Below are 25130 nucleotides of genomic sequence, written 5' to 3' on the forward strand. Positions count from 1 at the left end.
TGGAGAACACGGGGGAGGTAACTGACTATGACGCCGCAGTGACCGCTTTGAATTCTTATTTCGTGCCTCAAGTCAACGCAGCATTCGCCCGACAAGCTTTTCACATGTTGACTCAGAAAACAGGTGAGACGATACAACAATTTGCCACTCGCCTGCGGCAAGCTGCAAAATACTGTGGGTTTCAAACAGACACAGACAATCAGATAAGAGATGCTATTCTCAGCAAATGCATGTCAGATTATGTTCGTCGGAAATTACTGGAGGAAGGTCCGAGTCTAACGCTCGCTCGTTCAGTGGAATTAGCGTCACAGTGTGAGAGAATTGAAGAGCAGATGTCAGTGATGTCGTTGAAACCTGAAACAGGGGCAGTTAATCGAATTGTGCAAAAAAGAGACAAAAAAGAGAAAGGATACACCAGAAACAGACCTGCAGAGGGAACAGATGAAAAAGTAGATAGGAAATGTTACAGATGTGGACACAAGGACCATTTAGCCAGAGACCAAATATGTCCAGCACGAGGTCAAGTATGTCATAAATGCAACGGAAAAGACCATTTTTCCAAGATGTGTCGCACGAAACACCAAAAAAAAGAATCGTGTAAATAATGTGGAGGAAGCTGATTATGCATTTGCAGTCCAAGAGAATACAATGTCAGAGAGGTTGACTTTCCTTGTGGGCGGTGTAAAACTAACACTGTTAATCGACTCAGGTGCCACAAATAATGTAATTGATGAAGATACCTGGGAGGATCTTAAACAGAGTAAAATTAAATGCAAGTCATATGTTCCTGAAGCTGAAAGAAAGCTACAGTCAGGTCCATAAATATTGGGACATCGACACAATTCTAATCTTTTTGGCTCTATACACCACCACAATGGATTTGAAATGAAACGAACAAGATGTGCTTTAACTGCAGACTTTCAGCTTTAATTTGAGGGTATTTACATCCAAATCAGGTGAACGGTGTAGGAATTACAACTGTTTGTATATGTGCCTCCCACTTTTTAAGGGACCAAAAGTAATGGGACAGATTAACAATCATAAATTAAACTTTCACTTTTTAATACTTGGTTCCAAATCCTTTGCAGTCAATTACAGCCTGAAGTCTGGAACGCATAGACATCACCAGACGCTGGGTTTCATCCCTGGTGATGCTCTGCCAGGCCTCTACTGCAACTGTCTTCAGTTCCTGCTTGTTCTTGGGGCATTTTCCCTTCAAATGCATGCTCAATCGGATTCAGGTCAGGTGATTGACTTGGCCATTGCATAACATTCCACTTCTTTCCCTTAAAAAACTCTTTGGTTGCTTTCGCAGTATGCTTCGGGTCATTGTCCATCTGCAATGTGAAGCGCCGTCCAATGAGTTCTGAAGCATTTGGTCACAACATGCTTTTCTTCACAACATTTGGCCAGATCAAGAACACATCCAGAAGGTTGGTGTATGTGTGTCAAAGTCAAAAATCAAGAGAAGACTTCACCAGAGTGAATACAGAGGGTTCACCACAAGATGTACTGTAAACCATTGGTGAGCCTCAAAGGAAGGCCAGATTAGAGTTTGCCAAACATCTAAAAAAGCCTTCACAGTTCTGGAACAACATCCTATGGACAGATGAGACAAAGATCAACTTGTACCAGAGTGATGGGAAGAGGAGAGTATGGAGAAGGAAAGGAACTGCTCATGATCCAAAGCATACCACCTCATCAGTGAAGCATGGTGGTGGTAGTGTCATGGCGTGGGCATGTATGGCTGCCAATGGAACTGGTTCTCTTGTATTTATTGATGATGTGACTGCTGACAAAAGCAGCAGGATGAATTCTGAAGTGTTTCGGGCAATATTATCTGCTCATATTCAGCCAAATGCTTCAGAACTCATTGGACGGCGCTTCACATTGCAGATACTGGAAGCATACTGCGAAAGCAACCAAAGAGTTTTTTAAGGGAAAGAAGTGGAATGTTATGCAATGGCCAAGTCAATCACCTGACCTGAATCCGATTGAGCATGCATTTGAAGGGAAAATGCCCCAAGAACAAGCAGGAACTGAAGACAGTTGCAGTAGAGGCCTGGCAGAGCATCACCAGGGATGAAACCCAGCGTCTGGTGATGTCTATGCGTTCCAGACTTCAGGCTGTAATTGACTGCAAAGGATTTGGAACCAAGTATTAAAAAGTGAAAGTTTAATTTATGATTGTTAATCTGTCCCATTACTTTTGGTCCCTTAAAAAGTGGGAGGCACATATACAAACAGTTGTAATTCCTACACCGTTCACCTGATTTGGATGTAAATACCCTCAAATTAAAGCTGAAAGTCTGCAGTTAAAGCACATCTTGTTCGTTTCATTTCAAATCCATTGTGGTGGTGTATAGAGCCAAAAAGATTAGAATTGTGTCGATGTCCCAATATTTATGGACCTGACTGTATACACATACTCTTCCAACCAACCCCTAACAGTCAAGGGTGCATTCAAATGTGAGGTGAATATATCCAATAAAACGGAGCAGGCTGAGTTCATTGTGATAAGAGGGAAAGGAGAACCACTTTTGGGAAAAGAGACTGCTATTAAGCTGGGAGTGCTGAAAATAGGAGCTGACATCTCTGCTGTGATGGAAATAAAACAAGCACTGCAACAAAAATATCCAGAAGTGTTCAGTGGGGTTGGCAAGTTAAACACCAATCAAGTCACCTTACACATAGACCAGAGTGTAAAACCAGTAGCACAGCCACTCAGACGCATTCCATTTAATCTCAGAAGAGCAGTAGAACAGAGAATAAAGGAGCTAATGGACATGGACATCATTGAACCCGTCAGCGGTCCCACACCATGGGTGAATCCTGTGGTCATTGTGCCAAAGGCTAACTCAGAGATAAGATTGTGTCTGGACATGAGGCAGGCTAACCGTGCTATAGTGAGGGAGCGGTACCCCATCCCGACAGTGGATGAAATTCTCCAAGGCGTTAATGGCTCAACTATATTCAGCAAGCTGGATTTAAAGTGGGGTTACCACCAACTGGAGCTCAGCCCTGAATCAAGGGAGATCACTACATTTGCGGTGCATAATGGCGTATATCGTTATAAAAGGCTGATCTTTGGTGTATCCTCCGCCAGCGAACAGTATCAACACGAGATTGCCAAAGCCTTAGCAGGAATTGAGGGGGTAGAAAATATCTCAGATGATGTCATTGTTCATGCTAGTGACAAAGAAATGCACGATCAACGTTTACATGCGGTCATTAAAAGGCTGAGCGAACGGGGATTGACATTAAACGCTGAGAAGTGCCAGTTCAACATGAGCAAATTGATATTCATGGGAATTCTTTTGTCTGAGAAAGGAATCGGTCCAACGGAAGAAAGGAGTGCGAGCTGTAAGGGAGGCAAGAGAACCAAAGACGTCTTCAGAAGTTAGGAGTTTCCTAGGTCTGGTGGGTTACAGCAGCAGATTCATCCCACAGTTTGCGACATTGTCAGAACCACTAAGACGCTTGACCAAAAAGGGGACATGCTTTGAGTTTGGGCCAGAACAAAGACAATCGTTCAAGGCGCTAAAAGAAGAATTGGCCAGAGCAAGCACGTTAGCCTATTTTGATAAATGCGCACCAACCAAAGTGATCGCGGATGCGAGCCCAGTGGGGCTGGGAGCTGTCTTAGTTCAGATCCAAAAAGGGGAGACGGTGCCAATATGCTATGTGAGTCGCTGCTTAACGGACTGTGAACGTAGATATTCACAGACAGAAAAGGAGGCACTAGCTCTCGTGTGGGCATGTGAGAGACTACACGCTTACATTTATGGCCGAGAATTTGAGCTGATCACGGACCACAAACCGCTAGAGGCCATATACAGCCCCCGCTCTAAACCCTGTGCACGTATAGAGCGATGGGTACTCCGATTACAACCATACAATTTCAGGGTCACGTACTTACCGGGCAGGCAGAATATTGCAGATCCGCTGTCAAGACTGCTGGGGGAAACAGCAAAAACTGAGAGACACATCCATAAGTCAGAGGAATACGTCCGATTCATTGCAGTGAGTGCAACTCCTAATGCGTTAACCACCAGAGAAGTCAAGAGAGCCTCTGAGAGCGACATGGAGTTGAAAGAGGTGCGTTTTGCAGTTAACAGTGGACATTTTGAGAACTGTAAAGCATATGCTCCAATAGCCAACGAGTTGTGCTGTATTGGCCATTTGGTCCTCCGTGGAACACGGATAGTGGTACCAAAAGCGTTACAACTCAGGGCATTAGCTCTAGCGCACGAAGGACATTTAGGAATTGTGGGCACTAAACAGCATCTCCGGTCCAAAGTGTGGTGGCCGGGTATGGATAAAGCCGCAGAGAAGTACTGCAAGTCATGTCACGGGTGCCAGGTGGTATCCATGCCGGACGCACCTGAACCACTAAGACCAACGCCACTACCAGATGGACCCTGGCAGGATGTGGCCATAGATCTGTTAGGACCACTCCCAACTGGTCACTCCATACTTGTCGTAGTGGATTATTATAGTCGCTACTACGAATATGATGTATTGATGTCAACAACATCAGAAAAAATTATAGACAGCCTGGAGTCTATATTTAGTAGACATGGCCTACCTGTTACATGTAGGTCAGATCAAGGACCTCAGTTCAAGGCGGAACAGTTTGGTGCATTTTGTGAGAACAATGGCATTGAACATGTGAAAACTACTCCCAAATGGGCTCAGGCTAATGGGGAGGTGGAACGCCAAAACTCCTCTTTAATGAAAAGAATTCGAATTGCACAGGCTGAGGGACTTGACTGGAAAAAGGAGCTGAGGAAATATGTCACTGTGTATAGGAGTATAGAACATACCACGACAGGAAAAAGCCCAGCCGAATTGCTTTTTAATAGAAAGATTCGAGGAAAGTTGCCCAACCTTTCAGAGGCATGCAAAGATCAGCAAGTATGCGATAGGGATGCAGAACAAAAAGCAAAAGTAAAGAAGTATGCAGATGATCGTCGAGGGGCACAGTACTCAAAAGTAAATGTCGGTGACACAGTGCTTGTGCAACAAGAGAAGAAGGATAAATTCACAACTCCATTCAATCCAATCCCACACCAGGTCGTGAGCAAAACTGGAAATCAGGTGACTGTGGAATCACCTACTGGGGCGAGATACACGCGAAACACCACTCATGTTAAAAGATTCAACACCGATAAAATGGCCGACGTAGGAACTGGACGTGAACAGACAGATCAGAACACAAACAGTTATTGTCCTGACTCTAATTTTAATGATCAAAGTCCCAAGGCTGATTTTCCAATCACACCAAAACCGGATAGACCCCAAAGGACTAGACGATTGCCTGAGAAGTTATCTGATTATGTCATGGACTGAAAGGAATAAATGCCATAGATGTTAGAGTGTTTGATCTAATGAAAATGGCAAGTGAAGTATATAAATATGTTGAGAATTGTAAAAAAAAAAAAAAGGGGGGGGTTCAATATATGTTCAGTGAGTTAATATAGAATTTAGTCTTAAACATGTTCAGTTAAGTGATGTGATTTTATATCCAAAGAAAAGGGGGGATGTAATGTATCAGTATTACTGGCGTTGTTTCAAGCAGTTGTCACTAGAAGGCGCTGTGGCCTAAGGAGAAAAGGCAGTGTAAGACATTCAGTAAAAGAAGGAGAGTGAAGGAGGTTGAGAATGAAAAGTGGTGTCCGTGTGTTTATTTAATTAAGACAGAGATGCAACAAACAGTAGAGCTATTCTTGTAGAGGTAAACTCTAGTTTTGCACACTAGAGAGTGCTCGTCTATGACTCTCTAATAACAGGGGCTCAGAGTTTAGCTGGTTAGCATAGCCTTGTTAGGCCCTGCTGTTAGATACTGTAATTATACCATTTTATAGGCAAACATCATCTTTCCTTTGATGGTAATTAAATGGTAGTAAAGTATTTTTGGATGCTTTTAATAGTGTTAAATAAATGTGTGACATTAACAGATCAACATAAGATGCGTGAACCTAGGTGTGATAACAAGATTAGTGGAAACTTCTCAAATAACTGAGTGTTGCTTGTGGTGCAAATAACTGAAGCTAACACTTCTTATCTTTAGGATCACAGCAGGAGTATATGGGGTCATGGATATATAGAGAGATGCAAATGCTGCTGAATATACAGTACCAGTCAAAAGTTTGGAAACATTACTTTTAATGTTTTTGAAAGAAGTCTCTTATGCTCATCAAGCCTGCAGTTAAAAACAAAACAAAAAAAACAAAAAAAACAGTAATATTATGAAATATTATTGCAATTTAAAATAATGGTTCTCTTTTTTAATATATTTTAAAATGTAATTTATTTTTGTGATGCAAAGCTGAATTTTCATCAGCAAGTACTCCAGTCTTTGGTGTCTTATGATCCTTCAGAAATCATTCTAATATGATGATTTGATACTCAGTTATTATCAATGATGGAAACAGTTATGCTGTTTAATATATTTTTTTGGAATACTTTTTTCAGGATTCATTGATGAGTAAAACGTTAACAGCATTTATTCATAAAAACAACATTTATTCAAAATAAAAACATTTCTAACAATATAAATCGTTACCATCACCTTTTATCAATTTAACGCATCCTTGTTGAATTAAAGTACTAATTTCTTTAAAAAAAAATAGTTATTGTTCCCAAACTTTTGAACGGTAGTGTATATTGTTACAAAATATTTCTATTCTAAATAAACACAGTTCTTTTTAACTTTTTATTCATCAAATAATCCTGAAAAAAGTATCTCAAGTTATAAAAAAAATATTAAGCAGCACAACTGTTTCCAACATTGATCATAAATCAGCATATTAGAATGATTTCTGAAGGATCATAAGACACCAAAGACTGGAGTACTTGCTGATGAAAATTCAGCTTTGCATCACACAAAAATAAATTACATTTTAAAGTATATTAAAAAAGAGAACCATTATTTTAAATTGTAATAATATTTCATAATATTACTGTTTTTTGTTTTTGTTTTTTTGTTTTTTAAACTGTAGGCTTGATGAGCATAAGAGACTTCTTTCAAAAACATTAAAAATAGTAGTGTTTCCAAACTTTTGACTGGTACTGTATACACATAGTAAATTATATTAATATTTCACATTCACACAGTAAGATCTCACAGAGAATATATTTAGAATAAACATTTTCCATTCTGTACTTTATTTTGCAGTAAATGTTATGTTTTGCATAAAGAGGAAGTAAAATTGTGGAAGTTCTTCAACCCCACAAGATTCACAAGATTCACACCTCAAGACAAGCAAACACTGATACACATTAACCACAAAAGTCCAGTCCAGTACAGACACTTTCTCTTGCTCATTCTGTCAACAGATAAAACCACATTTCTTTTCAGATCTAAAGCTGAGGCCTTCTGTGGTTTCAGTCTGTTGAATGCGATTCTGTAAAAATACACCAAAAACATCTGTTTGCTGCTATTATATGAACTAAAATTTAATGTATACTGTTATTCTGCAGTTTCATGTATATCAATCACTGACTTTTGTTCTGAATGCATTGAGAATGTGCTGTTAGGACATATAAAATGGCTGTTTAAAGTCAGCTGGGATTTCTTGACCACACACAGAGTAAAACTGAAAAATACCCTCTTCAAAATAAATACAAATATCTGAGAGATTTAACATCAATCCCAGTAGGGCATCTTGTAAATTGTAGGTTTTTACCATGTTATCTATGTAACTTTGCACTCTCCCCCAAATGTTATGTTAAATTCAGTTAATGTATGATAAATGTCTGGTAAATGTGGATGAGTTTTGGGATTGTTGAGAATCCACACAAGGGTTTTAAGAGCTCAGAGGAAACTATAGACTCACAACCCTAAAGTAAATGTTCAAAGCTAGAAACTGTTGAATAAAATCCAGTTAATGTCCAATGATGATCTCTATGTGATTCTTTGTGTAATAGTACCTTTACTATTACTGAAACACACATTACCATGCAGGATCACAATAATCAGAAAAGGTAAAAAATAAAAAATACACAACACAAACAAAACCTTTTTAGAATAAGTAACATTGATGTTCAGAGTTTACATGCACTTTGGTTTACTGCAGCATTATGAAACGTAGTGTAAGTGTCATGCTCTTAATGCTCTTAACCTTCATACAATGGCTGAAATCATTAATCCGCTTTAATTAAACCTTTCTCACACACATATGCACCTTTCAGAAAACAGTAAGAGCGTATGTAAGCATGAACACTGATTTCAAATCTTAAACAGCTTTGTTGCAATAATAGTGTGCATTAAAACCTTATTGATAAGAGCATCAGTAATGAGAAGAAAAAAAAGCCTCACAGCGAATGTAATTAACATCTGGTGACGACACCTGCGTATATCACCTCATCCTCCTGTTTAACACTCTGAAAGAAAACACAAACACAGAATATACAAAGAGAACATTTATCAATATTCATAGAATTGAATGGCAGGTTTAGTAAAAAATAAGAGCTAGAGGTGAAAGGCAGAAAGGAAGAGAAAGAGAGGCTTTTTCATAGATTGTGCCTTTGTTTATGGTAATGGATTAATTAAGTCAGTGGTGGATTTAGGCATTGACAGCACAGGCACATGACATGCTAGTACAAATTATTGTCAATTACTTGTATTATTGGTCACATTTTTGTGTGTGGGCCCTATTTAGGTGATTACCTGTTTCTACTTAAAGTTCACTTTGCTCTACATTTGCATTGTACCTGATGAAGACCTGAGGGTCGAAACGTTGTGCTTTAAATACATTTATCTGGAGTAGCTTGCAGTGTGGAAAAGCTTCACTTTTCTTTTTTTTTTTTTTTGTTTGTTACTTTGTTGTCCTGCATCTGAGCACAATCTGGGGGTTTGGGTTGTGCACACCAGTTTTGTAATTTTGATAAAATAAAACGGCATAGTCTTCACTATAAGAATATAACTTTTTTAAATTCCTATTAAAGCTACTAAAATCAGTCAAGAGCAGTAAGTGAGCAGTAAGTCTTTTGTTGTTTGATTAACATTAATGACATGGGCGGCAGCAGGTTTATTAGGCTCCTGTCACTAAGACCGAATACATGGATCCAATATATTGAAATACATAAAATTTTCTCCCAACAGTTTACGTTTAATGATGCGTTTAAAGGAACACGACGACTTTTTGGGACTTTAGCTTATTCACCGTATCCCCCAGAGTTAGATAAGTCCATACATACCCTTTTCATCTCTGTGCGTGCTGTAACTCTGTCTGACGCACCCACCGCTAGCCTAGCACAGCACAAAGACTGGAGGTAAACGGCTCCAGTTAGCATACTGCGTAGAGTCCTGCACGGGGCAAAAATCCAGCCCTAACCGAGACCTGGCCCGTGGTGTTCAAGCCCTAATCCAGCCCCAGCCCGAAAACGTCTGCAATTTTTCTGCCCGAACCCCACCTGAGACCAACATCAATATCACTTTAAGCTCTCTCTGATGCGCACTGTCTCTGCTAGACACACACATACATACACGCTACGAGGCGGCTCTACTCCTCGAAATAGTCTGTGTTTTCTAGCTGGTGCGCAGCTCGTGGTATATCACCCACTGACTGTGGAGTGACAGAGGTTCTCTCCTTCCTACAAGAGCTACTGGACCAGGGTAGAGCCCCCTCCACGCTCAAGGTGTATGTGTCGGCTATAGCGGCGTTCGCTAAACCGACGCTTGGCCAGTCACTGGGGAGAAACGATCTGGTCATCCGCTTCCTTAGAGGAGCTAAGAGGTTAAATCCTCCCAGACCCCCCTCAGTTCCCGTTTGGGACCTTTCTACGGTTCTGGAAGCCATGAAGGGGCCCCCCATTCGAGCCAATACAGTCAATAGAAGTCAAACACTTGTCTTTCAAGACAGCGTTTCTTCTGGCTCTCGCTTCTGTGAAACGCGTAGGGGACTTGCAAGCGCTTTCAGTAAGCGCAACGTGCATGGAATTTGGGCCAAATGACTCGAAGGTCATACTCAATCCAAAGCACGGATATGTTCATAAGTCCCTCAACACACCGTTCAGGGCTCAGGTGATTTCTCTGTCGGCTCTGCCGGTCTATAATGAGGAGAAGGATGCCAGCTTCCTTTGCCCAGTCAGGGCATTAAGAGCTTATGTGTCACGCTCAACCGTCTTCAGACAGACGGAGCAGCTCTTCGTTTTGTTCAGCGGACGTTCTAAGGGACTAGCTGCATCGAAACAGACCCTATCCAGGTGGATAGTTGATGCTATAGCACTGACTTACACTTCTAAGGGCTTGCAGTGCCCATTAGGTGTCAAAGCACACTCCACTAGAAGCATGGCCTCATCGTGGGCTTGGTATAGCGGGATTGCCTTGCAAGATATCTGTGTGGCGGCAGGCTGGGCCTCCCCGTCTACATTTATAAGGTTTTATAACCTAGAGGTTCCCGCTTTGCAGGCTAAGCTACTTTCTGTCCAATAAATCAGAACTACCTGCCCCGACTCTATTGGCTCAGAATTCTGAAACTGCTTGAGCAACGCTTGCAGATTGATCAAATATCTCTAATGGGCAGTGTTTAAGACCCATTATATTCATCTGTCCAGGCTGATTTCTCGCCCTAGCAGTGTGAAACAATATAAATGGCCCCTTATCAGGTGCTATTCATTTAGGGATGACGCTTTTAGCCCTCTACCTGTACTCTCTGTGAGTACCTTATGATTTTGCACTATATGAGCCCCGGGCACCTGCCCTTGGGACTTTGGTGTTGGATCTCAGCACGCACAGCGTTTTACACTGTGTTCCCCATAGTGTAAGATACTTACGCAGTACGAGAGACCTCTCGTGAGAGAACGTACTTGGTTACTAACGTAACCTCGGTTCTCTCTAGAAGAGAGAACGAGTACTGTGTATCTTTGCCGTGCATGCAACAAGCTCTGGTTCGCTTTGGCGATGAAAACCAGTGTATCAGCCTATCAAGCCATATTTATTAGGCCCACGCCACGTGAGTTTTGGCGGGACGTGACGTATTGGGGCGTGAAGCGCTCCCATTAGATCTGACATCACGGGGGCCTTTCTCGATAGGCTGCTGCAGTTGCCGCAGGGCAGCCAATAGGCACGCGAGCCGTCTTGCCTATACCTGCATGCTGCCGCAACGCGTTTTACATTATTTCAAAATTAAAGGATAATTTTTGGCTTCAGTATCTCGCAGAAAAGAGATTTCCCCATAGCGTAAGATACTTACGCAGTACTCGTTCCCTCGAGAACTGAGGTTACGTTAGTAGTACGTTTCAGTCCTGTGCTCCATTCGAGAGTGATTCCTAAAATAATGTGTGTTGTTGAGGAGTCGTGCTGTAATTTTAAGTGAGCAGATTTCACCTGAATGAAGATGATGATGAATCAGGTGAAAAGTCTCTCAGACGCACATTGAAGGAGGAAACCGAGACATCAAACCAGAAGATCACAGAGACTGAGAAAAGCACAGAGATGTGGGCACTTTGATTAGTAAACAACCCTATAGCCTTCTAAACAGGTAGCCTACTCGAATCCTCCTGGACACTGCGCTAACTACATATTTGCTAATTAGGGATATTAATTAATCTAAAAAAAAAAAGATTAAAAACAAGTGGTTTGTATTATTTGTAGGATCAACACTTCTTCACCCACACCTGTGTTTTGTTCCCTGACTCGTCGTCATCCTACAGAACTGGAGCAGGAGTGGATATCTTGAGCTGTCCTCATCACTGCATCTGGACTTTACCACTATCAAGGAAACTTAAGGGGAGATTTTCTATCTAATTATGATCTTGATCTCATTCTATACATTTCTACCTTTATGTTTTATGGACAGGACCACTGTTATGCTACTGAAAAAAAAATCAAGATGGTTTGCAGCGTTTAGTTAGTTTCTCGTCCATACTGATGAAACGAAATAAATGTTATAAAATAAATAAAAAAAACTATCAAACATAAATCATAAATTGTAAGTCATTCATTGCATTTATTCTTAAAATTACCCAGACACTGGCAGAAAAATGATATGACCTTTAAGAATATGACCCTGAGAGTGTCGCACTGCTTAACTGCAGGATCACTGCATGAGTATGTTTGGTCACTGAAATCACCCACATTTCAAAGATAATAAATTGGCGAAATAATTGTGCAAATGTAAAATTAACTGATGACCAATTTACAAATAAAATTAAGTATGTTATTAAAACTAGTTTAATCTAATAATAGGCCTAAACCAAAACCAATTTGCTGCCTTTGATGCAGATCGCTGAAATAAAATGATTTTCATTTAAAATTTTGCGATACTATTGTAAGGCCCGATATATTGGTCCAATGGTGGTTCGCCAATACACGGGGAAGGTTATCACGTGTTCTGTCCTCACTAATGCAAAGTATTGGTTGGTTAAATTTGCAATATATTAATCATATATATTTACACGTTATTTCATCTGACTCCATAAATGAAAGGTTTTAATAATATCTGTGCCTCACTAAAAGTGAGCGAATGTTTGACTATTCCTTTTAACCATTAAATGAACAATGTCAAAATCAGTTAGAATAATCACATTACAAATTAATATTTCAGATATCAGAGACCAATTCCACAATCAATTCAAATATCTAGAACATGGTTATACATTGATTACACCAAAAGGGAGAGACCACCTATTCCAGGGGTCGGCAAGTAACTTTGGCCGCGGTCCAATTTTTTTTTTAGCCAGTAGATGGCGGGCCAGCTACATGGAGTAGCCCTATGGATACAAATTAAATACTCTTAATTAATACTCTTAACGTCTACATTGCATATATCAATGAAATCATTTTAAACAGATCAAGTAGCCCACTATTGTGTTAACATATTACAGCCATTTTAATAAAGGTGTGAATAGCAATCATGCCTCATTTGCTTACAGTCCGACTTTTGAACTTTATTCCTTTTTTTATTATTATTATTGTAATAAACCTCTTGGCTGGGGTTTCTTTTAAGAGGTTTAATTAGATTTCAATGGAGGACAGAGGGTACACCACACCACAGGCTTTAATGGAAATATTACTTTATTGACAATGTTCAATTTGGAAAAGTAGTCATTATGTGAAACAGCATTTAGTTCATCAAACATCAACTCAGTACGCTCACTAGGACAAATGGCGATACACAAGTGAAACTCCAAACACGTCACTCCACTGCACTCTAGTGGTTAACCTCAGACCAGCACAGCACAATATAAATCGTGATCACACAGCAATCAGGTTTTTAAGTGGAAAATCAGCACGTCCCTAGTCCAGCATACACGAATTATAATGGCCGTGAACCTCAAAATCTTAAAATACAACATACACACTCACTCATACATGCTCACAATGATAATTAAAATATAGAACACTTCCCCGTTTCCATGACACAAGACCCCGACCCGGGGTCTAGGGAAAGGAATCAGCCGTGCCAAGCAGTCCACAACAGCACGCGCTCTCCTCAGCGTATTGAATTAGTCCTCTTTGGCCGTCACAGCTCTCTTTAGAACTTATAAAGTGTCTTTGGGCTTTACGAGGTCTCTTTGGACAGCACGGCTCTCAACCGTTCCTGGAACATGTGGCCAGCGCTCCTACACCCCAGCCCCACTATTATCTAACTACACAGGTCGGTCTAGCTAGCTATCTTCGTTGCCGGACAATGTGCCGGACCGGATAACGGTCTCGAGCAACACAAAACGTCCCCATTTCTTTCCCGAGCGCAACGAGCCAGTCCCGTGCTGCCCCCCTCTCTGCTTCTCACTCTCCTTAAATCTCCTCACTCCAGGTGAGATCAATTATCTCTTCCTTCAGGCCATCAATCAAATGTGCTGCAGAAAGTTTCAGATGGGCCGAACCAAACCAGAAAGACAAATCCCCAGCGTTCATCACACTATCCCCTCCCCTCGGGTAGGCAGGACTCGTCCTCGAGTCACATCAAATTATAATCCTTTGACCAAGCTGGTGGTCTCCGATAACGCGCTGGCTGAATCCTTTGTAGACATAGCTCTGAAAGGGAGCCTCCACCTTCTCTCCTCTGGCATCCACTCTCCTGCTGCATCTCACCTAGACCAGTGTCCACGGGAGCAGGATGTAAATTTCCACTATAAAGACCATCTTCCACTGAAGACTTTAATAGGGGATTTCCTTCAATGCTAGATACCACAGTCTTCTCCCTTATCTGGACAGCCTCTGGAGCAGCAGGTTGATGATACCCCCATACAAAATCATGTTCTCCTGCATGGCTTTCGACCTCCGGGTGTCGTTCCACAGTCCGGTCCACAGGAGTACTTTGGTTATCCTGCCCCATAGATTCTGAAACAGAACAGGCAACATAAGGTTTCAGTCGGTTGAAATGCACAACACTCTCAGAACCCCCTTCTGATAGCTGTACTCTATACAGCACATCAGACACCCTTTCCAAGATTTTAAATGGCCCCTTAAATCGTCTCTGCAACTTAGGGCACACACCCCGTTTACGAACTTTGTTTTGAATCCAAACTAATTCACTAACTACATAGTAGTGGAAATTTGCTCGAAAATCAGCACATGTCTGTCGCTGAGAAGCTTGACTCTGATGCCTTTTTACTGCTGCTACTACGGTAGATAAACTTTCTGCTATTCCAGTCACATACTCATTTACTGACTGAAATTTCTGCATATTATCCACTCCCAACATAATATCCACTGGAAGGACCATCTCCTGACCGAATAACACCTTATACGGTGTAAACCCAGTGCTTGCCTGCACACTACTACGATAAGCCATCATCACATATGGCAGCAATCTATCCCAGTTCATCTGGTTTTCATCCACGAACAATGACAGCATTGATAATAAAGTGCGATTGAACCTTTCTATTAGCCCGTCAGACTGAGGGCGATACGGAGACGTACAAAACTTGTTTATTTGCAGCAATCTACATAACTCCTTAAACAGGCCAGACTCAAAGTTTCTCCCTTGGTCAGAATGTAAACTCTGAGGCACTCCATACCGGCACACCCACTCCTCTACCAACACTCTAGCAATGGACTGGACCTCTTGATTATGAAGGGGGAATGCTTCGGTCCATTTAGAAAAATAGTCACCAATGATTAAAATGTACTTATTCTTATTTAAAGTCTCTGGTAATGGACCCAGTATATCTACAGCCACACGTTCATATGGGCGGGATACCACAGACATCTGAAGCGGGGCACAAGGGGCCTTTCCATGAGCCTTTCTAGATGCACAATCATGACACTCCCTATACCATTTTTTAACATCCCCAAACCAACCAGGCCAATAAAAACGATCCTTCACCTTAGCTTGTAACTTGTGTATCCCCAAATGCCCCCCAGTGGATGTATTATGCAGCATGGACAAGACTCCTGGAACCAGACTTCTTGGTAAAACCACCTGCACTGCAGAAGCAGCGTCAGAATTTACTGGAGGTATTCTCGCCAACCGCTGATTCTGGATCTGCAATTGGTCCCACACTGGCAAATGCTTAACAAGGGCAGGGTTTAGCTCCGCTTCCCTATAATCATTTCCTGACCTATTTTTCAACAAAATAAGCAGATGAATATTTGGATCTTCTTGCTGAGTCTTAACCAAATCATCTTCTATTTCTTGCCTCTCTTGTATGATACCTCCCATTCCATCAGCCTCACTCACTACTCGAACTTGTACCTCAGACTGACAATTTCCATCCCCCTCCCTGTTGCCTCCACTCCCAGATCCAGGAAGCCTCGAGAGAGCATCCGCATTTGCATGCTGCTTCCCTGGTCTATGAATGATCTTATATTGCAAGTTAGCCAGTTGCAACTGTCCCTCCAACCCACTGAAGTTATGCAACCACCGCAATGAACTATGATCAGTTCTCAACAAAAACTCCCTCCCAAGCAAGTAATGTTTACAATGCTTTGTAAACGTCACCACACTAAGTAGCTCCTTCTTTGTGGTGGCATACTTCCGTTCTGGTTTAGTCAAGGCCCTACTAGCATATGCCACCACCCGCTCCAAACCCCCATCCTCTTGGGACAATACAGCCCCGATTCCCACATCACTGGCGTCAGTGTCTAAAATAAATGGCTTTTTAGGGTCTGGATAGGCCAAAACGGGCGCACTAATAAGACTTGCTTTTAATCGCTGAAAGGACTCTTGACACTCCTCCCCCCAAACAAATCTTTTTCCCTTTTCGGTGAGCTGATGTAAAGGGCGAGCAATCTCAGCAAAACCTTTAATAAATCTTCTATAATAGGAGGCTAATCCTACAAAACTTCTCACCTCCGTCTGGGTTTTTGGTGTAGGCCAAGCCCGTACTGCTTCTACCTTTGATGGATCAGCCATTACTCCCTCAGAAGATATAACATGACCCAAGTATTGCACTTGGGAAGAAAAAAGGTTACACTTGGAAGGTTTAACCTTAAGATTAGCCTGACGAAGTTTCAAAAGAACCTCATTTAATCTCTGAAGATGCTCCTGAAAAGTTCGCCCAAACACAATAATGTCATCTAGGTACACTAAACAAGTGTTCCACTGCAGGTCAGCCAAAACAACATCCATTAGGCGTTGAAAGGTACTCGGAGAGTTACATAACCCAAAACTTAAAGGTGCCCTAGAATGTGAAATTGAATTTATCTTGGCATAGTTAAATAACAAGAGTTCAGTACATGGACATGACATACAGTGAGTCTCAAACACCATAGTTTTCTCTTTCTTATTTAAATCTCGTTTTTGGAAAACACCCCTGAAAAACAGGCAAATCTCCACATAACACCGACTTTACACTGTGTTATCTAGATCCAGCGCGATATTGTTTTTTCCTCGAGAGACATCGTGGCTTGCAAATGAGCGAACGAAGCATGGCAGTTGCTCAGTGTTTGGATGTACAAATGAACACAAAAATATTTCTTTAGCTCCTTCATCCGAGCCTCTGGAGAACCAGTGTGTTATGTGAATTTCTGATGTGTATTGTTCAAGTTCAGACAGATAATCTTTCTCTCAAAGTCGTTCAACGCTGTTTATGCATCAGTAAATCGCATTGCAGTGATAAGATCTTCATTCACGCAGACTGTCATCTGCTCAATGCTCATCACTGCAACCTTTATGTGATGGGAATAGATCTAAATACTTAAAAAACTTCTCATGATTTGTTAATCCCGATTGCTGTAATAGTAAAAACGTATAAAAGCTGTAATAGTAAAAGTTTTCCAGATAGCTCTACATGTAACGCCAGATATTTCATATGCAAGCATGTCAGCCAATCACAGCAGTGGGCAACAACACTGAAGTCTCACAGCAGACACGCCCCTTCAAACAGAGTGTTCAATTCAAAGGATGAAATCAGGCTAGGAAATATGCCTTTTATTTCTAAATTATAACAAATTTTGATCTAAAAAACATACCAACATTATAAGGGCACCCCAGGAAACATTATAAAATAATAAAATAATTCATTCTACGGCACCTTTAAAACGTTAAATTCAAATAAACCCTGACGAGAAATAAATGCAGTCTTAGGTCTGTCCTGAGGGTCAACCTCCACCTGCCAGTAGCCACTCGCCAAGTCTAAAGTAGAAAACCAACAGGCATTTGTTAAACTATCGAGAGCATCGTCAATTCTAGGTAGAGGATATGCATCCTTCCTTGTTACATCATTTAGTTTACGATAATCTACGCAAAAACGAAGACTACCATCTTTTTTTTTTACCAAAACCACAGGTGCTGCCCACGGACTACATGATGGACGAATAATGTCATTATCTTGCATCTGTTTAATCTGCTCAACAACCTCCTGCTGGAGGTGCAAAGGTACTCGCCGAGGAGGTAGTTTTACAGGCTGTGCAGAGCCAGTATCTATTTTATGCAGAGCAAGATGAGTTCTCCCCAAATCATTATCCCCCTTACTGAATACAGACGCATTGCGATGTAGTAACTCCTCAATTTCCCGGATCTGACTAGAATTAAACCCCCGATCCTTCAACCCAAAATGTGACACTAAATAGTCCACACTCAAAGGAGGGGAGGAATTTGGCTCAGTATCTCAGACCACCCTCAAATGGCTTCTGTTCAACAAAAGGGGGGCTGCCTTTATCTGGCCTTATCTCTGAACCAGTTTTCTCTAAACTTCTCTAAACCTTATTTCCTTTTATTTTATCTATCTGGATATGATATATCTGTACCACTCACTTTGAGACATTTCAAATGACACCAAAAACATAACAGTCAATGATAAACATTCACATTAAACCATGTTCTTGTGTGAGTTCTTAGTTGTTTCTGAGAGGAAGTGAGGTTGTATGGGGGAGGTTGAATGTTAATTAGCCAGCAGGGACCTTTTGTCTCATAGACCAGGCCGCAACCAATATTTTCAGTCTTACACCATATAGATCTGTGGGCATCACTGGACCCTTTTTGAAATACACTGTGCCCCAGTAAAATATTGCTGATAAATCATTTTCTGATATTGTAGATTACTTTCAACTCGAGAATATTCCTTTGTGTTTTCTATCAGCTGTTTAGAATCAGAATTAGCAATGCCAGAATAGAGAGCGAATCACTATTGATCTAATTAAACAGGTTTAGAAAATGGTCTGAAATGGTTTGTGATTCCGTTTTATTCGTTCAAACAGTTCACTTAATCTCTGATTTGTTTGCAGAGGTGTCACACCAAAATAATTAATGCGATATTTTATAAGACAGAAAACTAAAAGTGCCCTGGATGAGCTCCATATTTGCTTATAATCCAGGAAACAAACATGCAAATGTCTTCTTTGCCAATGATGAAACGTGTGCTGTTACAGCATAACCCCCCCCGAAGATGATAATTTAATGCTATTTTAATAACTATTTCCTCAAACCTTGTAACACAATATACTTATATTTTGACATACATTATCATCCACAATGCACAGTTTGCTTTTTCAATGCTTTTATTAATTTCAGGAATGTTTCAGAGAAGATACTGAAAAGAGATTAAAGTTTAGAAGATAGTTGATTTCAGAATAACATTTTTGACAATATAATGTCGGAAAAATGTAGTTCAATCAAAGTAACTGTGGAGCAGCTTGACGGTCTTGCAGGTTCTTAACACAAATATAGGGCCTTGAGACTGTACAGCGCGTATCGTTCCAGCAACGTTTAGCTGTAAGGTGGAATAATGAAATCAGTTATTCTGATCATTATAATGGTGTTAGAATCAACATGAAATGGAATATTTAATTTAAGGCACTTTGTAGTATCCAAATTAAGTGATTTCATGTTACTGTATGATGTTAAATTGTAGGATTGTAAATTATAATTGAAAGTATTAAAAAACAGACTGCATTCTTACAGGAAAGGTGTATCTCCAAACAGTTCTGATAACCATGTGGATTTTTGTTAGGTTCTCCAACGCACCAGTGGGTATACAGAAACACAGTTCCGTCACTCCACATCCAATGTCCATCCTAAAGAGTGAAGAGCGTGAATACAAAGAGTGCACTACAGTTGTCAGACTTCAGGAAGAAGACAATTAAGTTCAGATTCGAAGTAAAACCATCTTCATTAGAAACTTTGCCTTTAAAGCTGAACTTTTATTTTTTAGACAAACAAATAGGTCTCTTTACACCCTCTTTACAAAAAATGTTGGGTTATTTTTTCAGTATGTTGGTAGTTTTCTTGTGCTACCCAGAGCTTGGGTCAGACGTAATAAACCAGGGAGTGTGTTATTTATCGCAGGCTTTTGCCATAGTCAAAATGGTGTAGGCCTATGTTTTCTGTAAAATACAGGTTTGTGTACATATAATTTTATCTTTAAATTCGTTATTGTGCTGTATATTGTTTACATTTTATGCAAAGCAACATACAGAGGCGCGATGTGAGTCACCTTTTAGTGTCACATGATTTGCGTCAGTCTTTTTGGCTGATGGAAACGTCCGATGCCTTGCATAAAATTTTATTCAAAAATATACAGAACATAAATGCGTATGATATTAAAATATGTTCTCAGAACTGTGCACTGATTGTTTATGGACGTTATGTATTCAGTCAAAGCATATTTCAGCTACGGGTGAAACGCAGGGCGGCGGTCTAAAGTTCTCCCACTGAACATGACACAAGTTTTGACCCCATGCCAAATTATCCCCCCCCTACCCCCCCCCCATCGTTGAAGTTAGTACCTGATTGCCTAATCCTAACCCCACCCCTAATCCCAACCCCTACCCCACAACTAATCCTAAAGGGGGGAAATAATTTGGCAGGGTTGAAATTCGGCACAACACCTGTTCGAGATCCAGCGCCGTTTACGGTGGAAACGGGAAAACAGAGACTTGTCGATTGCACTTGAATTACTTATAAATGTTTAATTTTTACTTCTAATATTTCTTAAACGAGCTTAAATGTTGTCAATATGTATAAAAAAGTATATAAAATATACTGTATTGTAAAATATGATTGAAAATGAAGGAAATTATCATGCAAGCATGTATCGAGTGTTATAAAAACGTTTATAGGATTTAAGGTAATCCGTAGACATTCATTCATGTATGAAGGAAAGAAATAATAATAAAAAAGAATCAACTCTGATGGCTTAATCAAACCATTATGCTGGGTTAAATAAACAACCCAATTAGCTGTAAAATTAACCCAGCATGAGTTCTGTCCTTTATATACCCAGCCCTTGGGTTGTTTTTAACCCAGTGTTATTTTAGAGTGTGGGACACACATCTGAACTTACCACAGCATCATGAGCACCAATCCAAGTAGGTGTGGAAGAAGGCACCAGACTCAGCAGGAAATCATTTTCCCGTTTTTTACTCACAGATGCGAGGTTCGCTTTATGACTTTGACAGTTTCTCTAAAGAGACAGAATTTTTGTCAATATACAAAATCAAATGTTTTGTAGCATAAAGCAAAAGTGACAACATTTTAGACATTTGCAAACAAAGTCTGTTCTAATTGATCTATTGATAAAATCCTCGTAACAATTTGCACTAACAAGTAAAATTATGTAAATTTTACTGCTACTGCTCTCTACAACTTGCCTGTTATCAAGTAAAATCTACTTACTATTGAACTTCACATTCATTTGACATTTAATTGAAGTAATTAAGACTTAATAATATTTAATTTATTTAATTTATTTAATTTCACATATAGAATAAAGTAACATCTACTTAACTAACTTAAGTAAATTTAACAAAATGAACTTTTTACTCAACAAAATAACACTGAATTAAACCACACATTGGTGTGTATGCTTTACTTAGAAATATCTAAAATAATACAATAAATATTGTATAAATTCCATACTTTATCTAAGTAAATAAAATTAACAAAATACATGAACACTGAGACCTCAATACTTGGTACACAATGACGGTAACATTCGATAGATCGTTTTTGAGTATGACTGTGTTATTTTGTTTGGAAAATTTATCCAGATTTCACAAAACGGCAAGTTGTAAACCTAACAACAAAAGTGATGATAAAACAGAGTAAATGCATCTGGAAAACAGTGAAAAATAAACCTTATTAATTATTCATGCCCCAGTGCATGATGGTAACACCAGTATTATAAAAGTTACTTATTACTTATTACTATTGCTTATACTTAAATTAAGGTTTTACTTAATTTTATATCATTGATATCAACGGTTTAATTTCCACAAGCTTGAATTAAGGACTTATATAAACTTTAATTTGTTTGTTTTTTATTCTTGCCTGAACTAGCTTTTCCATGTAGAAATTACATTTGTTTTTTTCTGTAGTATTTACTTCACCAGAGAATAATTTGTATCAGTTTAAATTAATAATTTGAATGCACTTATTGTGTACATACATGTCTTTACATCTGTCTTTTAAGATGTAGTTAAAGACACCTAATATTAAGTTTGACCAAATCATCTTGTTGTGCACATTACCTCTGCTTTGATCCATTTAGCCGGATGAGAAAAGTACTTGTAGCATCGGAGTTCAAATTTCTTCCATCCAGTGGGGCATTTTCGGGCTAAATCAACATCCAGTCCATCCAGTCCATCCAGGCCATTAACATCTCTTGTAATAGTCACTGCAAAGAATTTGTTTTTATTTTTTATTTATGTATAGCTTATTTTATGTTTGTGTGATAATTTGCTGAAAATATGTGTACTTTATACACTGTAAACTCCTTAATAACCATAGAATTATTAGTCAATAGAATATTTCATATTTCCAAAATGTTTAGGTTTTTACAAAATAAATGTCTTGGTTACCTTCTGTATTCCCCATGGAGAAGATAATGAAAAGAAGCAGACAACTTTTCAGCATTGCCATGATGAACCTGAAATTAATAAGCAGGGAAAGTTAAATGTCTGCATGCACTCATACGCTGCACACTGTGATTCTCAATGCATTTAAAGACAAAGCTCAAAAATACTTCAGGTAGAACATTTATTCAGAAGGTTTCTGTTCCAAAAACTCACCTTGGTTTTCAAATTGTTGCCTTTAGCAGGTTTTGTGAAGATCCAGAGCCTGTGCAATACAGTTATATTCTCATATCTATTGAGTGAAGAGGGGTAATATTTATACACATAATATCAGGAAGTAACAACCGGTATCCTGTGCAAAGAACAAACGTTACCATTTATGGCATATTAATGATAGAGAGGTCACATGTTCAAATGTATGTGTGTGTCTTGAGTTGTTTGCGTGCGAGTGTACCAGGGTGCGATGTAAAATTTACTTCTTTTTTTTTTTTGCACGTTTTTGCACTCCTATTTTTTAAGCAAATGTGACATGTATGGACATTTAACTAAGTTAGGTAAAATTAACAAAGAGCATAGGCTAAGTAAATTGAACTTGGCCAGTTAGAGTTTGTGGAGTAATTTATACTTACTCATTTGAAGTTTACTTTGCAATACTCAATACATTTCACTCACTCTTTGTTTGTAAATCTTACTCAAACAATATACACAAAAAAAAAAAAACTTGTAGGATTTACTTGAAATCCTTTTAACAATTAACACATTGTCTCATTCTTCATCTAGCAAGGATACGCGAGAATTGCGTTTAATTTACCTCAGCTCAGATACGTAATTATTCAAACACAACCTACAACTTCCTTGTCTAATTTATTTGAACATCTTCTGGTCAAGTAGGCCCTATGACACATATTTAACTTTATGCCAAAAGTATGAAGCCAAAATGACTTTAATGATGAGTAATTGATTTTAGCGACTTAAGCGCGTAGCCTACTTGTTGCACGGTAATGTTTTTTTGTGTGGAAATTCACAGAGAAGAAAAAATGCACCCCTGATTAGATAGACTGTTTGAACTTGCTCCTCCTGAACTTATTTATTAAACATAATTTGTCGCTTGAATTCTCCAATCTCTCGAGATGCAGACATGTAAGAGGCACTTAGCCAACATTATAAAACCTTTATTTGAATATTGTAACATTTTTAGTTTAAAATCTTAATTTGAACATGGCAACATGATACCTCATTCTACAATTTTCTATCACTGACAGAGACCTCTCCCCCATTAGCCAATTAATGTGGACATAGTTAGTTAGCTTGTTGACGTCATGCATAGAAAGGAGGATTAGTTCACTTCAAAATGAAAATTCTGTCATCATTTACTCACCCTCAAGTTGTATCAAACCTGTATGCATTTCTTTCTTCTGCTGAACACAAATGAGGATGTTTTGAAGAATGTTGGTAACCAGGCAGTTGATGGACCCCATTGACTTCCATTGTAGAAAAAATAAATAAAAATACAATGGAAGTCAATGGGGTCCATCAACTATATATCAGATTATGAGCGTGATGCACAAACATGAGGCCAGCACTTCCCATAATGAAAGAAAGACTTTTGAATGTTTTGTTCATCAATATCTTCACGCATTCAGTCGCTATGTGAGTCGCTCAATGTGAAAAACTGTTAATGATAAATTGTCTGCTTTTTTGACGCAGTTTGAGTCCCGTGACAAGTATCTTATTGCTGTTTTTGTTAAACAAACTTTTGCCATTGCAAGTGATGAAATCCCTTATGTTTTCATCTCTACAATAATATCAGCATCATGTAGTGTACATGTTTAATTGTAATGGACGTATTGCACAGGCTTTTTGAATCGACGAATGGCTCTGTCTGTTTATTTGGCAGTATAAAACTTAAGGTCGGGATATTAGATATGCAGAAGGCCACACAGCAACTTTTCGGCACTGCACCAAGCAATACTCAATCATAATCATTACAAAGAGTAAAGATCAAGTGCCTAACAAGGTCTACGCGTGTTAATTCGAATAGCTTGTTTTCCCCCACGGCATAAATGGGTGTGACGTTTTTAGGCGTTCCCAGTAATGCCGACCAGCTGTGTCAGAAATCGTCCCCTATACCCTTAAATAAGGTATGGATTGCCACTGCTGTCACTAATAGCCGTTTGTCTGCTGTCTGTTAGCCATCACGTCACCTCAGCTAATCACGCCTTTTTTCTTTTTGCCTATTTTCATTTATCCGTGAGTGACGCGATGGCGATGGCTGGCTCCGCCCACTTTGGGCTTCAAAAATGCTCTTCAGAAACCTACGGGTGATGTCACAGACACAATGCCCTTTTTACTGTCTATGGCTCTGAACCACTGATTCGAAACAAATGATTCGTAATTGTTTAGAAGTTTCATGAAGCAGTGTTTTGAAAATGCCCATCACCATGCAGATTAATGTAGCCTATGTGGTTACTCTGTATCATCAAAACAAGGACAAAAGTCTCAGAAGCTGAAATTATCTTCCAGCCTTTGATCCGGTCTTTAAAGATGTAATATTTGTAATGTTTATGATGAACAACTTTGACTCTTTTATTATACCCTTAAATTATCATTTAGGCCTATGCATGATTCAAAGCTGTTTATCAGTTCAATAAGTAATATTTAGTTTTCTGTTCAAATACAGGAATTTATTGGTGTGACAGTTCTACACTTGTGGGGTTGCTGCATACAATTATAGCCTACAACATAATGAAAACAGCAACATAACATAAATGAAGAAAAAATTAAAACACTGCAGTTAAGAAAAAAAAAAATGGATGACATTAAAGAATAAAATGAAATAATCAAGAATACTGGCCCAATCGCCCAACACACCAGATTTGATTAAAGAACCCTTTACAATCAAGCTCAGAGTAGGCTAAAGCATTTCAATCAGTAAACAATT

General features: G+C 39.4%; 1 protein-coding gene across 1 annotated transcript; it reads right to left on the reverse strand.

Moving 5' to 3' along the window:
- Positions 1 to 18887: 18887 nt before the first annotated feature.
- On the reverse strand, positions 18888 to 22482 carry LOC307169891 (galactose-specific lectin nattectin-like). Its single transcript, XM_079890783.1, has 6 exons — positions 22406 to 22482; positions 22196 to 22263; positions 21866 to 22011; positions 20680 to 20799; positions 19297 to 19411; positions 18888 to 19107 (listed from the first exon to the last, which is right to left on the reverse strand). Exons 2-6 carry the CDS (start codon positions 22254 to 22256, stop codon positions 19010 to 19012), a joined length of 540 nt encoding a protein of 179 aa, XP_079746909.1. The 5' UTR covers positions 22257 to 22263; positions 22406 to 22482; the 3' UTR covers positions 18888 to 19009.
- Between the last annotated feature and the right edge of the window lie 2648 nt (positions 22483 to 25130).

The sequence above is a fragment of the Squalius cephalus genome (assembly GCF_949319135.1).
Source record: "Squalius cephalus genome assembly, chromosome: 13".
Lineage (NCBI taxonomy): Eukaryota > Metazoa > Chordata > Actinopteri > Cypriniformes > Leuciscidae > Squalius > Squalius cephalus.